General features: G+C 35.5%; 1 protein-coding gene and 3 long non-coding RNA genes across 4 annotated transcripts; 1 reads left to right on the top strand and 3 right to left on the bottom strand.

Moving 5' to 3' along the window:
* The first annotated feature begins 808 nt into the window (after positions 1 to 808).
* On the top strand, positions 809 to 1,336 carry LOC149931595 (baculoviral IAP repeat-containing protein 7-B-like). Its single transcript, XM_090158004.1, has one exon. The coding sequence runs from the start codon at positions 809 to 811 to the stop codon at positions 1,334 to 1,336; it is 528 nt and encodes a 175-aa protein (XP_090014130.1).
* A 2,950-nt stretch (positions 1,337 to 4,286) lies between these two features.
* On the bottom strand, positions 4,287 to 4,974 carry LOC149931594 (uncharacterized). The gene is made up of 3 exons (XR_016474090.1): positions 4,707 to 4,974; positions 4,563 to 4,650; positions 4,287 to 4,383 (listed from the first exon to the last, which is right to left on the bottom strand). It is a non-coding gene; the product is annotated as an uncharacterized LOC149931594 (long non-coding RNA).
* Positions 4,975 to 9,034: 4,060 nt separating this feature from the next.
* LOC149931593 (uncharacterized) lies at positions 9,035 to 9,723 on the bottom strand. Its single transcript, XR_016474089.1, has 3 exons — positions 9,455 to 9,723; positions 9,311 to 9,398; positions 9,035 to 9,131 (listed from the first exon to the last, which is right to left on the bottom strand). It is a non-coding gene; the product is annotated as an uncharacterized LOC149931593 (long non-coding RNA).
* A 4,059-nt stretch (positions 9,724 to 13,782) lies between these two features.
* LOC149931592 (uncharacterized) lies at positions 13,783 to 14,470 on the bottom strand. The gene is made up of 3 exons (XR_016474091.1): positions 14,203 to 14,470; positions 14,059 to 14,146; positions 13,783 to 13,879 (listed from the first exon to the last, which is right to left on the bottom strand). It is a non-coding gene; the product is annotated as an uncharacterized LOC149931592 (long non-coding RNA).
* Positions 14,471 to 14,672: the final 202 nt, after the last annotated feature.

Below are 14,672 nucleotides of genomic sequence, written 5' to 3'. Positions count from 1 at the left end.
CTTAATTCGTTGACCGAGGGTATTAAAGAGCATTATAGTTTCACCACCAGGGGTAAATTAAGAACTTAGTGGCAGCACACACTACCCTGATTGTAACGACTGCATTATTAATGTAAGCAATGTTTAAATACTTGACCAACGAATGTTCCTGTATGTTAGTTTAATGTTGATATTTCGGTTAATATTGCAGTAAAAAGCTAAGCCTAACAAATACGTTGTCGTCAAAACTCGGACCAAAGCTATAACTTGTTTTTCTGTTATAATCTCCCGCGTATTAACTTGGTAATAATAATGGTTAAACGTATTTTATAGCGTCATATGAAATAACTTACTAGCAGGTGTTTTCGGTATTGAGTGTGGCGGCTGAAAGGGCAATTTTGGACTATTTGGTACCGTTTGAGAGGCGGTATTATTGAACTATACATGATAAGTTTAAATAAAGTTTAACATATTGGAAGAAATGCCTTTCTTCGAAGAGTACCCTTTAATAACGCTCGTCTGTTTAACTATATATTTGTTTTTTTTTCTTGTGCCAGGTGTTTTGAAAACCATAACCACTAGATAGCGGTTTTTAAGTTACCGCTAGGTGACGCCGGTTACATTTTACCGCTAGGTGACGACAGTGGCCGCTACGTGACGCCGGTTACATTTTACGCGAGCTAAATTTTTAACCAGCTTTAAATACGTAAAAATGCACTTTGAAAGAAAAAGAATAGAGAGTTTCAACTCAAATTTTTCGGCAACCTTTTTAAATGTAAACGAGTTGGCAAACGCCGGCTTTTTTTACGTTGGGAATAAAAATATTGTCATGTGTTTCTGTTGTGATGGTTTGGTTAACGATTGGAAAGAGGGGAATGTACCTTTACTAATTCACATCCAACGGTTCCCGAATTGCAAATTTGTTCAGGATGAAACTACGGATAACATTCCCGTGCTACGCGAAACGAACGATTTTTGGAATTTAGGACCTATGCGATCTGAATTTCTAAGATTACAGTCGTTTAAGGATTTCCCGATTGATTACATAGACGTGAGAGATTTAGCACAAGCAGGTCTCTTCTACACGTACAACAAAGATTGTGTCAAATGCTTCTGTTGTTCTGGAGAGCTATTGGTTTGGGACAAGAACGATATTCCGATGGAAGAGCACGCTAAATATTACCCGAGATGTAAATTCGTTTTAAACCAGAACTGCGGTAATATACCATACGAGTATGATTCAAATCAAGCGCCCTATTCAAGCACTAACGAGAAGGCTCTGGTCTATAGCTTAATTAATCATGTCATTGAAACTCTAGATCGGAAAAAATCTAGACCACTTTGTAGCATTTTATAATTTTCAACCAGAAACAATGAGTATTAAAATGTAGACGTTAAATCAATAAAACTTTGTGAGCGAGTGTCTTTCCCCTCGTTTTCATCATATTAAAACTGATATACGAAAAGACTATTCTGAACGCGTTGGTAAGGAAATTTTAAATGATGTACAATTAAAATAAGCTATTTTCGTACGTTACGCATCGTCGCTAGTAGCGCCTGTCCTGAGGAGGCTTTTTTGAAAATATACTGAAACTATTATTATCATGGTTCCTCGTGTATATAATTTGCTAGTGTAAACTAATTTTTCGTATGGTATAATAACAAAGAACACATTTACTAATAAAAAATTTATTTATAAAATGTTTTTCAAATATATTACATCATTTAAACAATGATCAATCAAATCCCTTACGTCAAATGGACAATAACCTATAAATTGTTCCAAAAAATCTTTTTCCACTTGGTGTGTCCTGAGAAATACGAAAGGCGGCGTAAATTTCTATAAAGACACAGGGAATTTGTCGCTTCTGTAATGGTTTATAAACCGCTTGAAATTTTGAAAAATTGTCGACCAAAACACTAAACATTAGGTCTATAACCGGTGCGCTTTGTTTTAACAGACTCAACTGTTCATCTATAAACACTTTAATATCATTTAAAGCCAGAACTTGCGCTCTACTAAGTGATAGACTGGCTGATAAGTTTATTTCGTATTCCAAATATTTTTGAGTAAACGGCATTAAATTCCATGAAAATCTTCCTCCCGAACAAGAAACTTCGGAATTGTGTTCAAAAGTACAATCGGAATAAGGTTCGACGGTCGGAATTGGCAGATAAATCTTTTTTATTGTTGTTGAGTTTAGATTTTCAATGACTGAAGACCATTCTTTTGTAAGGGCGTCCCATGTTTCTAAGGAAATGTCCGTACTTTGGGCTCCATTAGAAATATAAATACCTGGCTCTTTGTTAAATATTGATACGGTCACTACCAATTGAGTGGGTGAAGATAACGTCAGAGAAACTAAAATAAAATACGTGTTAAATAAAATTAAAGTTTAAAAAAAGCTTTAACGTACCCTTTTTAAAGGACATTGTATGAATAATCGAATCAATTCAACTGTAACATTTAGTCCTTGTATAAAACGTGCAGGAATGTTTTAATAGCTCGCGGTTTAGCTTCCTCGGCAAAAAAAAACTTTCTCTCTCATACTTCGACTCTCTCTCTCTCTCTCTCTCTCTCTCTCTCTCTCTCTCTCTCTCTCTCTCTCTCTCTCTCTCTCTCTCTCTCTCTCTCTCTCTCTCTCTCTCTCTCTCTCTCTCTCTCTCTCTCTCTCTCTCTCTCTCTCTCTCTCTCTCTCTCTCTCTCTCTCTCTCTCTCTCTCTCTCTCTCTCTCTCTCTCTCTCTCTCTCTCTTCGCGAACAAAACATGTTCGATTTCTTATTAGACCAGACCGGTGGTACCGTAATATAAAACAATGTATACGTAAACGATTTATGTACGTGAGGCATTGTTAGATTAACTTTACATGAAAATGGTTTCCCCTGTTTGGGACAACTAAACCAAAATTGAAACTTGTACAGTTTTCATATCAGGTAATCATGTATCCGAATGAAAATATCCATAGATAGCGACGTTTATACCTAATAAATGCATTGCATGATTATAATGATTTTATTTATGGAAGACCCCTTTTCATTAACCATAAATCAGATGATCACGTGACGCGGCTTTTTGATCGAACCATATAGGGAAACTTGTTCTTGAAATGTCTTTTGGCATTATGTAATTTACCCTTTTCAACACATGTTTACGTGAGATGACCCCAAAGACCCTTCCTAACGGACGACAGGATATACTATCTTTACTGTCATTAACGTATTGACTATGTTAAAAACTTGAAATATCCAATAAAAAACTCCCTCATTTCTTCACCCCAATATAACCTTGAATACACAGTTTACATTTCATAAATTTTAGGCTTATTATTTACGATGGCCAGGCTTAACAATAAAACTTTACCACGTAATGCACAATGTTTCTCGCGCGTCCTCATTAACGGTAATATAAAATTAATACATGATGCATTGTCATAATATTTATCAGCTTACACCCAAGGCACTACCTTAGGCCTAGCGACTTTAAATTCGACGTTTTAGGTTAATATATATAAAAATCGTTTAGGGACAACTTGTTTAAAAACAAGCTTGATCTAAAGTAAATATGGCAAATTTCGTAAAAAATAACAAAGATAGCCACACTTTTCAATACACAGAACCCGTTTGAATATGAATAATTAAAGATGGCGGCCAAAACACATGAATTTCCAACCAAAATTACTAAGAGTGCATATAACAACCGCTAAAACCAGCCTAAAAGCTTTACCCCGTTATGTGTTGTAAATATGAATCATTTTTACCGCGCTTCGGGAAGGCGCGTTTAAGAGTCTATACTTTTTATGTGCATAAAGATTAATAACCTAAAAACCGTTAAAAAGGGGCCCGTATTAGGGTTCCGGGTTTTTCGGAGATGTGGCTGGTGGCGATTCGGTCGGGTCGTCCTGTTTCTCGGGATATATTTCTAGGGGATTACCCTCTATACTTTTTACATATGCGGCCACTTGCCTCGCCTTTTCATAGGCGCACACATTTCTGTAAAATAAGAAATACTATATATTTTCCCCGACAAAAGATGGTGGTCATTGATTTATACCTCGTATGGTCGTTGTTAAAATGGTGGTGAAATTCTCCCGGCTCTAGCTCTAATTCGGGGAAATTAGGACACTCGAATCTCGTGGCCACAATTATTCGATCTAAGTCGATAAAGTTTCCCAGGTACTCTTTCGTTTGCCTTTCTTTGACAATAACGTATTCGGCCAGTCGCGTTATATTTAAAACATGGCGATCGATGGCCTCAATATCGTATTGTCCCTGAGCCCTGGGAAGCTTATTGACATGATTGCTAATCGCGTTCATTTTGCGGTTTGTATCCCCCGAATAATTTTGAGCAGCCGGTGTTCGAAAAACAATGAGGTCTTCGCGACCATCCGAAGTTTTGTATCCAATCTGTAAGATTTATATGGAACTTTAAATATAATAATAATAATAATCAACTAGGCTATTACCCAAGGCACCACCATAGGCCGAAGTCATCAAACGACTTTTGAAGCCATTAATTTAGCTCCCTACACTAACTATTACAATAAATACTATACTAATTACTATATAAAACTTAAAAAAATTACCTCTTTTACTAAAAATCGTTTTGATGACGTATATTTATTTTTAGGCCAAATCATGGCAAAAAGAATGTGTACGGCTACAAACGATTCCCTAGAAGAAAAAACTAAGTATTTGTAACAATAAAAAAAACACCTATAGAAACTTACATTTTTGTTACTCCGGGAAGGCTCACTAGGGTCAGGATTCCGAGATTCGGGCGACTTAAGGATATATATACTACCTAAAACCCCCTAGGGGGACGCGTTGGTTTTAAGAATAATGTGCAGGTGGTTAATTTTATTAAGCTAACGTAACTGAAAGTGTAAATGTAACTACTCTGACATTTTATAACCCCTAGCGGGACGCGTTGGAAACTCTAGCAGCTGTTTCTATTTCGTTGCAAACCATTTTGGTTTAATTTTCGTAACGGTTTTAATGTGCAGGTGGTAAATTTTATTAAGCTAACGTAACTAAAGATGGCGGCGTTATCCAAGCATCCTAGCAATTACCAAACTCGGGATCACACTTGGATATTTTACTATCGCCGTCGCTATGAATGTACCTAATTCGTCGCCTTTAAGTACCCAGTATTTCCAAAAGCATTTCGTGACTCCATTGGAAAACCATTTGGAGATTTAGTTTCAGTTTTTTCAATTCTGTAGGCTTCCTTCAGCTTTCAACTTTTTTTCAACAGATCACGTGATATAAACAAGTCGTGAAATAATTTTCATAGATGCGTTGTGGTTTTCATAAGCCAGCCGCTATGGGAAAGAGAAAGATGTCTCTGCTTAGAGTACCAAAGAAATGCTGGATATGTGAGGAACGATACCAGTCCGTGAGAGGTTTCAAACATCATTTAATGACTCATTTATCTTGTAATAAAATAAAAGAAGAATCGGATCTGGCGTGTGATTGTGATGAGAGTGAATCTCTCCATTATACCGAGCAAGAGGAAATGTCAGATAATAAAATTATCGATTATCTTAACGAACTTATTGTGGCATGTAAAAAGCGCGGTGCCACAATGGAATCAACCGAGTCAACTACATCTAACCTGCCAGCCGAATTCAAATTGCCGACTGAAAAGCAAATGGATGCTTTGATTTATTTCCAAGAATATTGTAAAACTAATCAAATTCCTAATATTAAAACCGTTGTAAAGAAATTGTGAATAAACGTTCTTTCTATTGAATTCATTGTTATTTTTTAATAACATTTTAAGGGGACCGTATAAAATACTTTTTAATTAAAGTAAACTAACTATGATTTTTTAGAACACTTACAGTTTAACACTTAAAATTTAATGTAAAGGCGGTAATAAAAAACTAGGATACATATTTTTTTACATTGATACTTTATTATAATATTTTTCGTTACACTTTGAAATTAAAATATGTTTACGACTTTTGTAATATTGTTACATTTCCAACTTGGCATCCTCGAATAAATGGACACAAAGGAATTGAACGACAATGAACTATTAACGGTATGTCTTCATCTTTCCATTCCTCAACCACCATTCCACAAAAAGGGCATTTAACACTCGAGTCGTTCTTGAGCGAGTAAAATCCCCAGGCGGCCAACTCTTCGGTTCCATATTTAACCCAGTTTTTAAAACTTAATAATCTTTCTTGTTCCGAAAACATTTTTAAAGACTCGTACGAATGCTCCTTTCGTATCGTAGGAAGGACACTTTCAAGTTCTATTCTCGCTGCTATATATTCCGCTTGAAGTTTTCGTCTCTGTTGTTTCAATATATTTATACTTTTTAATAGTTCCGTACACGGTTCGTTATTTTCCTTATCACTCATTATCCAACTGTCGTCCAATTTTGTTCCGTAAAATGAAATATGTAATTCTTGTTTCGTAGGGTTCACCCTAAACTCGTTACCAAAAACACCTGCTAGTAAGTTATTTCATATGACGCTATAAAATACGTTTAACCATTATTATTACCAAGTTAATACGCGGGAGATTATAACAGAAAAACAAGTTATAGCTTTGGTCCGAGTTTTGACGACAACGTATTTGTTAGGCTTAGCTTTTTACTGCAATATTAACCGAAATATCAACATTAAACTAACATACAGGAACATTCGTTGGTCAAGTATTTAAACATTGCTTACATTAATAATGCAGTCGTTACAATCAGGGTAGTGTGTGCTGCCACTAAGTTCTTAATTTACCCCTGGTGTTGAAACTATAATGCTCTTTAATACCCTCGGTCAACGAATTAAGTAACGTTCGTTATTTGTTACGTTTATAAGAGTTCAATTTACCCCTAGTGGTGAGAAATGGCAATACTATAATGTCCTTTAATAAACAACGAACGTTTATAAGAGTTCAATTTACCCCTGGTGGTGAGAAATGGCAATGCCACTCTAAAATCTAAATAGAATCTGTAAATATTACTATAAGCCCATATCTGCTACCACTATTTTACCTTTAAACTCATTTTAAAGGTTCACAAATTGAATGAGCGTTCTTTCACGTAGTGGCCCCTTCCATAATTTCGCTACCACTTACGAAAATTAACGGACCGTACATGTTAAAGTCTATTAAACCGCTACGTAAATATTCCTCGTGCCGCTTGGTAAACACGGAATAATATACAGCTAGTTAACGATAGATTTAAATATTAAAGATTTTTACGACATTTATAACGGCTCAATACAAGTATAGTTCTTATTACTATAATTTATATTCACGATATTATTGATAAACTAACGCAAAATTATAAATAATCGCAGACATGTTCGACTGGTCATATGTTGTCGTAAATGTTTTATGCAATGTACACGTTTAACACGAATAACCGTTTAAAAGTTCATATAGGAGCGACTTGTTTAAGTAACGGTATGGACCCCAAAGCACTACCTTAGTTCATTATAGAAGTGGTAATATTAAAAATGATAGTTTCTTAATCTCATTCTCCTTATCTTTCGCGAACAAAACATGTTCGATTTCTTATTAGACCAGACCGGTGGTACCGTTATATAAAACAATGTATACGTAAACGATTTATGTACGTGAGGCATTGTTAGATTAACTTTACATGAAAATGGTTTCCCCTGTTTGGGACAACTAAACCAAAATTGAAACTTGTACAGTTTTCATATCAGGTAATCATGTATCCGAATGAAAATATCCATAGATAGCGACGTTTATACCTAATAAATGCATTGCATGATTATAATGATTTTATTTATGGAAGACCCCTTTTCATTAACCATAAATCAGATGATCACGTGACGCGGCTTTTTGATCGAACCATATAGGGAAACTTGTTCTTGAAATGTCTTTTGGCATTATGTAATTTACCCTTTTCAACACATGTTTAAGTGAGATGACCCCAAAGACCCTTCCTAACGGACGACAGGATATACTATCTTTACTGTCATTAACGTATTGACTATGTTAAAAACTTGAAATATCCAATAAAAAACTCCCTCATTTCTTCACCCCAATATAACCTTGAATACACAGTTTACATTTCATAAATTTTAGGCTTATTATTTACGATGGCCAGGCTTAACAATAAAACTTTACCACGTAATGCACAATGTTTCTCGCGCGTCCTCATTAACGGTAATATAAAATTAATACATGATGCATTGTCATAATATTTATCAGCTTACACCCAAGGCACTACCTTAGGCCTAGCGACTTTAAATTCGACGTTTTAGGTTAATATATATAAAAATCGTTTAGGGACAACTTGTTTAAAAACAAGCTTGATCTAAAGTAAATATGGCAAATTTCGTAAAAAATAACAAAGATAGCCACACTTTTCAATACACAGAACCCGTTTGAATATGAATAATTAAAGATGGCGGCCAAAACACATGAATTTCCAACCAAAATTACTAAGAGTGCATATAACAACCGCTAAAACCAGCCTAAAAGCTTTACCCCGTTATGTGTTGTAAATATGAATCATTTTTACCGCGCTTCGGGAAGGCGCGTTTAAGAGTCTATACTTTTTATGTGCATAAAGATTAATAACCTAAAAACCGTTAAAAAGGGGCCCGTATTAGGGTTCCGGGTTTTTCGGAGATGTGGCTGGTGGCGATTCGGTCGGGTCGTCCTGTTTCTCGGGATATATTTCTAGGGGATTACCCTCTATACTTTTTACATATGCGGCCACTTGCCTCGCCTTTTCATAGGCGCACACATTTCTGTAAAATAAGAAATACTATATATTTCCCCCGACAAAAGATGGTGGTCATTGATTTATACCTCGTATGGTCGTTGTTAAAATGGTGGTGAAATTCTCCCGGCTCTAGCTCTAATTCGGGGAAATTAGGACACTCGAATCTCGTGGCCACAATTATTCGATCTAAGTCGATAAAGTTTCCCAGGTACTCTTTCGTTTGCCTTTCTTTGACAATAACGTATTCGGCCAGTCGCGTTATATTTAAAACATGGCGATCGATGGCCTCAATATCGTATTGTCCCTGAGCCCTGGGAAGCTTATTGACATGATTGCTAATCGCGTTCATTTTGCGGTTTGTATCCCCCGAATAATTTTGAGCAGCCGGTGTTCGAAAAACAATGAGGTCTTCGCGACCATCCGAAGTTTTGTATCCAATCTGTAAGATTTATATGGAACTTTAAATATAATAATAATAATAATCAACTAGGCTATTACCCAAGGCACCACCATAGGCCGAAGTCATCAAACGACTTTTGAAGCCATTAATTTAGCTCCCTACACTAACTATTACAATAAATACTATACTAATTACTATATAAAACTTAAAAAAATTACCTCTTTTACTAAAAATCGTTTTGATGACGTATATTTATTTTTAGGCCAAATCATGGCAAAAAGAATGTGTACGGCTACAAACGATTCCCTAGAAGAAAAAACTAAGTATTTGTAACAATAAAAAAAACACCTATAGAAACTTACATTTTTGTTACTCCGGGAAGGCTCACTAGGGTCAGGATTCCGAGATTCGGGCGACTTAAGGATATATATACTACCTAAAACCCCCTAGGGGGACGCGTTGGTTTTAAGAATAATGTGCAGGTGGTTAATTTTATTAAGCTAACGTAACTGAAAGTGTAAATGTAACTACTCTGACATTTTATAACCCCTAGCGGGACGCGTTGGAAACTCTAGCAGCTGTTTCTATTTCGTTGCAAACCATTTTGGTTTAATTTTCGTAACGGTTTTAATGTGCAGGTGGTAAATTTTATTAAGCTAACGTAACTAAAGATGGCGGCGTTATCCAAGCATCCTAGCAATTACCAAACTCGGGATCACACTTGGATATTTTACTATCGCCGTCGCTATGAATGTACCTAATTCGTCGCCTTTAAGTACCCAGTATTTCCAAAAGCATTTCGTGACTCCATTGGAAAACCATTTGGAGATTTAGTTTCAGTTTTTTCAATTCTGTAGGCTTCCTTCAGCTTTCAACTTTTTTTCAACAGATCACGTGATATAAACAAGTCGTGAAATAATTTTCATAGATGCGTTGTGGTTTTCATAAGCCAGCCGCTATGGGAAAGAGAAAGATGTCTCTGCTTAGAGTACCAAAGAAATGCTGGATATGTGAGGAACGATACCAGTCCGTGAGAGGTTTCAAACATCATTTAATGACTCATTTATCTTGTAATAAAATAAAAGAAGAATCGGATCTGGCGTGTGATTGTGATGAGAGTGAATCTCTCCATTATACCGAGCAAGAGGAAATGTCAGATAATAAAATTATCGATTATCTTAACGAACTTATTGTGGCATGTAAAAAGCGCGGTGCCACAATGGAATCAACCGAGTCAACTACATCTAACCTGCCAGCCGAATTCAAATTGCCGACTGAAAAGCAAATGGATGCTTTGATTTATTTCCAAGAATATTGTAAAACTAATCAAATTCCTAATATTAAAACCGTTGTAAAGAAATTGTGAATAAACGTTCTTTCTATTGAATTCATTGTTATTTTTTAATAACATTTTAAGGGGACCGTATAAAATACTTTTTAATTAAAGTAAACTAACTATGATTTTTTAGAACACTTACAGTTTAACACTTAAAATTTAATGTAAAGGCGGTAATAAAAAACTAGGATACATATTTTTTTACATTGATACTTTATTATAATATTTTTCGTTACACTTTGAAATTAAAATATGTTTACGACTTTTGTAATATTGTTACATTTCCAACTTGGCATCCTCGAATAAATGGACACAAAGGAATTGAACGACAATGAACTATTAACGGTATGTCTTCATCTTTCCATTCCTCAACCACCATTCCACAAAAAGGGCATTTAACACTCGAGTCGTTCTTGAGCGAGTAAAATCCCCAGGCGGCCAACTCTTCGGTTCCATATTTAACCCAGTTTTTAAAACTTAATAATCTTTCTTGTTCCGAAAACATTTTTAAAGACTCGTACGAATGCTCCTTTCGTATCGTAGGAAGGACACTTTCAAGTTCTATTCTCGCTGCTATATATTCCGCTTGAAGTTTTCGTCTCTGTTGTTTCAATATATTTATACTTTTTAATAGTTCCGTACACGGTTCGTTATTTTCCTTATCACTCATTATCCAACTGTCGTCCAATTTTGTTCCGTAAAATGAAATATGTAATTCTTGTTTCGTAGGGTTCACCCTAAACTCGTTACCAAAAACACCTGCTAGTAAGTTATTTCATATGACGCTATAAAATACGTTTAACCATTATTATTACCAAGTTAATACGCGGGAGATTATAACAGAAAAACAAGTTATAGCTTTGGTCCGAGTTTTGACGACAACGTATTTGTTAGGCTTAGCTTTTTACTGCAATATTAACCGAAATATCAACATTAAACTAACATACAGGAACATTCGTTGGTCAAGTATTTAAACATTGCTTACATTAATAATGCAGTCGTTACAATCAGGGTAGTGTGTGCTGCCACTAAGTTCTTAATTTACCCCTGGTGTTGAAACTATAATGCTCTTTAATACCCTCGGTCAACGAATTAAGTAACGTTCGTTATTTGTTACGTTTATAAGAGTTCAATTTACCCCTAGTGGTGAGAAATGGCAATACTATAATGTCCTTTAATAAACAACGAACGTTTATAAGAGTTCAATTTACCCCTGGTGGTGAGAAATGGCAATGCCACTCTAAAATCTAAATAGAATCTGTAAATATTACTATAAGCCCATATCTGCTACCACTATTTTACCTTTAAACTCATTTTAAAGGTTCACAAATTGAATGAGCGTTCTTTCACGTAGTGGCCCCTTCCATAATTTCGCTACCACTTACGAAAATTAACGGACCGTACATGTTAAAGTCTATTAAACCGCTACGTAAATATTCCTCGTGCCGCTTGGTAAACACGGAATAATATACAGCTAGTTAACGATAGATTTAAATATTAAAGATTTTTACGACATTTATAACGGCTCAATACAAGTATAGTTCTTATTACTATAATTTATATACACGATATTATTGATAAACTAACGCAAAATTATAAATAATCGCAGACATGTTCGACTGGTTATATGTTGTCGTAAATGTTTTATGCAATGTACACGTTTAACACGAATAACCGTTTAAAAGTTCATATAGGAGCGACTTGTTTAAGTAACGGTATGGACCCCAAAGCACTACCTTAGTTCATTATAGAAGTGGTAATATTAAAAATGATAGTTTCTTAATCTCATTCTCCTTATCTTTCGCGAACAAAACATGTTCGATTTCTTATTAGACCAGACCGGTGGTACCGTAATATAAAACAATGTATACGTAAACGATTTATGTACGTGAGGCATTGTTAGATTAACTTTACATGAAAATGGTTTCCCCTGTTTGGGACAACTAAACCAAAATTGAAACTTGTACAGTTTTCATATCAGGTAATCATGTATCCGAATGAAAATATCCATAGATAGCGACGTTTATACCTAATAAATGCATTGCATGATTATAATGATTTTATTTATGGAAGACCCCTTTTCATTAACCATAAATCAGATGATCACGTGACGCGGCTTTTTGATCGAACCATATAGGGAAACTTGTTCTTGAAATGTCTTTTGGCATTATGTAATTTACCCTTTTCAACACATGTTTACGTGAGATGACCCCAAAGACCCTTCCTAACGGACGACAGGATATACTATCTTTACTGTCATTAACGTATTGACTATGTTAAAAACTTGAAATATCCAATAAAAAACTCCCTCATTTCTTCACCCCAATATAACCTTGAATACACAGTTTACATTTCATAAATTTTAGGCTTATTATTTACGATGGCCAGGCTTAACAATAAAACTTTACCACGTAATGCACAATGTTTCTCGCGCGTCCTCATTAACGGTAATATAAAATTAATACATGATGCATTGTCATAATATTTATCAGCTTACACCCAAGGCACTACCTTAGGCCTAGCGACTTTAAATTCGACGTTTTAGGTTAATATATATAAAAATCGTTTAGGGACAACTTGTTTAAAAACAAGCTTGATCTAAAGTAAATATGGCAAATTTCGTAAAAAATAACAAAGATAGCCACACTTTTCAATACACAGAACCCGTTTGAATATGAATAATTAAAGATGGCGGCCAAAACACATGAATTTCCAACCAAAATTACTAAGAGTGCATATAACAACCGCTAAAACCAGCCTAAAAGCTTTACCCCGTTATGTGTTGTAAATATGAATCATTTTTACCGCGCTTCGGGAAGGCGCGTTTAAGAGTCTATACTTTTTATGTGCATAAAGATTAATAACCTAAAAACCGTTAAAAAGGGGCCCGTATTAGGGTTCCGGGTTTTTCGGAGATGTGGCTGGTGGCGATTCGGTCGGGTCGTCCTGTTTCTCGGGATATATTTCTAGGGGATTACCCTCTATACTTTTTACATATGCGGCCACTTGCCTCGCCTTTTCATAGGCGCACACATTTCTGTAAAATAAGAAATACTATATATTTTCCCCGACAAAAGATGGTGGTCATTGATTTATACCTCGTATGGTCGTTGTTAAAATGGTGGTGAAATTCTCCCGGCTCTAGCTCTAATTCGGGGAAATTAGGACACTCGAATCTCGTGGCCACAATTATTCGATCTAAGTCGATAAAGTTTCCCAGGTACTCTTTCGTTTGCCTTTCTTTGACAATAACGTATTCGGCCAGTCGCGTTATATTTAAAACATGGCGATCGATGGCCTCAATATCGTATTGTCCCTGAGCCCTGGGAAGCTTATTGACATGATTGCTAATCGCGTTCATTTTGCGGTTTGTATCCCCCGAATAATTTTGAGCAGCCGGTGTTCGAAAAACAATGAGGTCTTCGCGACCATCCGAAGTTTTGTATCCAATCTGTAAGATTTATATGGAACTTTAAATATAATAATAATAATAATCAACTAGGCTATTACCCAAGGCACCACCATAGGCCGAAGTCATCAAACGACTTTTGAAGCCATTAATTTAGCTCCCTACACTAACTATTACAATAAATACTATACTAATTACTATATAAAACTTAAAAAAATTACCTCTTTTACTAAAAATCGTTTTGATGACGTATATTTATTTTTAGGCCAAATCATGGCAAAAAGAATGTGTACGGCTACAAACGATTCCCTAGAAGAAAAAACTAAGTATTTGTAACAATAAAAAAAACACCTATAGAAACTTACATTTTTGTTACTCCGGGAAGGCTCACTAGGGTCAGGATTCCGAGATTCGGGCGACTTAAGGATATATATACTACCTAAAACCCCCTAGGGGGACGCGTTGGTTTTAAGAATAATGTGCAGGTGGTTAATTTTATTAAGCTAACGTAACTGAAAGTGTAAATGTAACTACTCTGACATTTTATAACCCCTAGCGGGACGCGTTGGAAACTCTAGCAGCTGTTTCTATTTCGTTGCAAACCATTTTGGTTTAATTTTCGTAACGGTTTTAATGTGCAGGTGGTAAATTTTATTAAGCTAACGTAACTAAAGATGGCGGCGTTATCCAAGCATCCTAGCAATTACCAAACTCGGGATCACACTTGGATATTTTACTATCGCCGTCGCTATGAATGTACCTAATTCGTCGCCTTTAAGTACCCAGTATTTCCAAAAGCATTTCGTGACTCCATTGGAAAACCATTTGGAGATTT

This window comes from Leiobunum rupestre, chromosome 9 (genome assembly GCF_980474605.1).
Source record: "Leiobunum rupestre chromosome 9, qqLeiRupe1.1.hap1, whole genome shotgun sequence".
NCBI lineage: Eukaryota > Metazoa > Arthropoda > Arachnida > Opiliones > Sclerosomatidae > Leiobunum > Leiobunum rupestre.
The sequence above is the reverse complement of the archived record's forward strand: the minus strand, read 5'-3'. Positions and strand labels throughout refer to the sequence as shown.

Excerpts from the sequence above, each read along its gene's own strand:
- LOC149931595 (XM_090158004.1), top strand. The coding sequence starts at position 809 with ATGTGTTTCTGTTGTGATGGTTTGGTTAACGATTGGAAAGAGGGGAAT.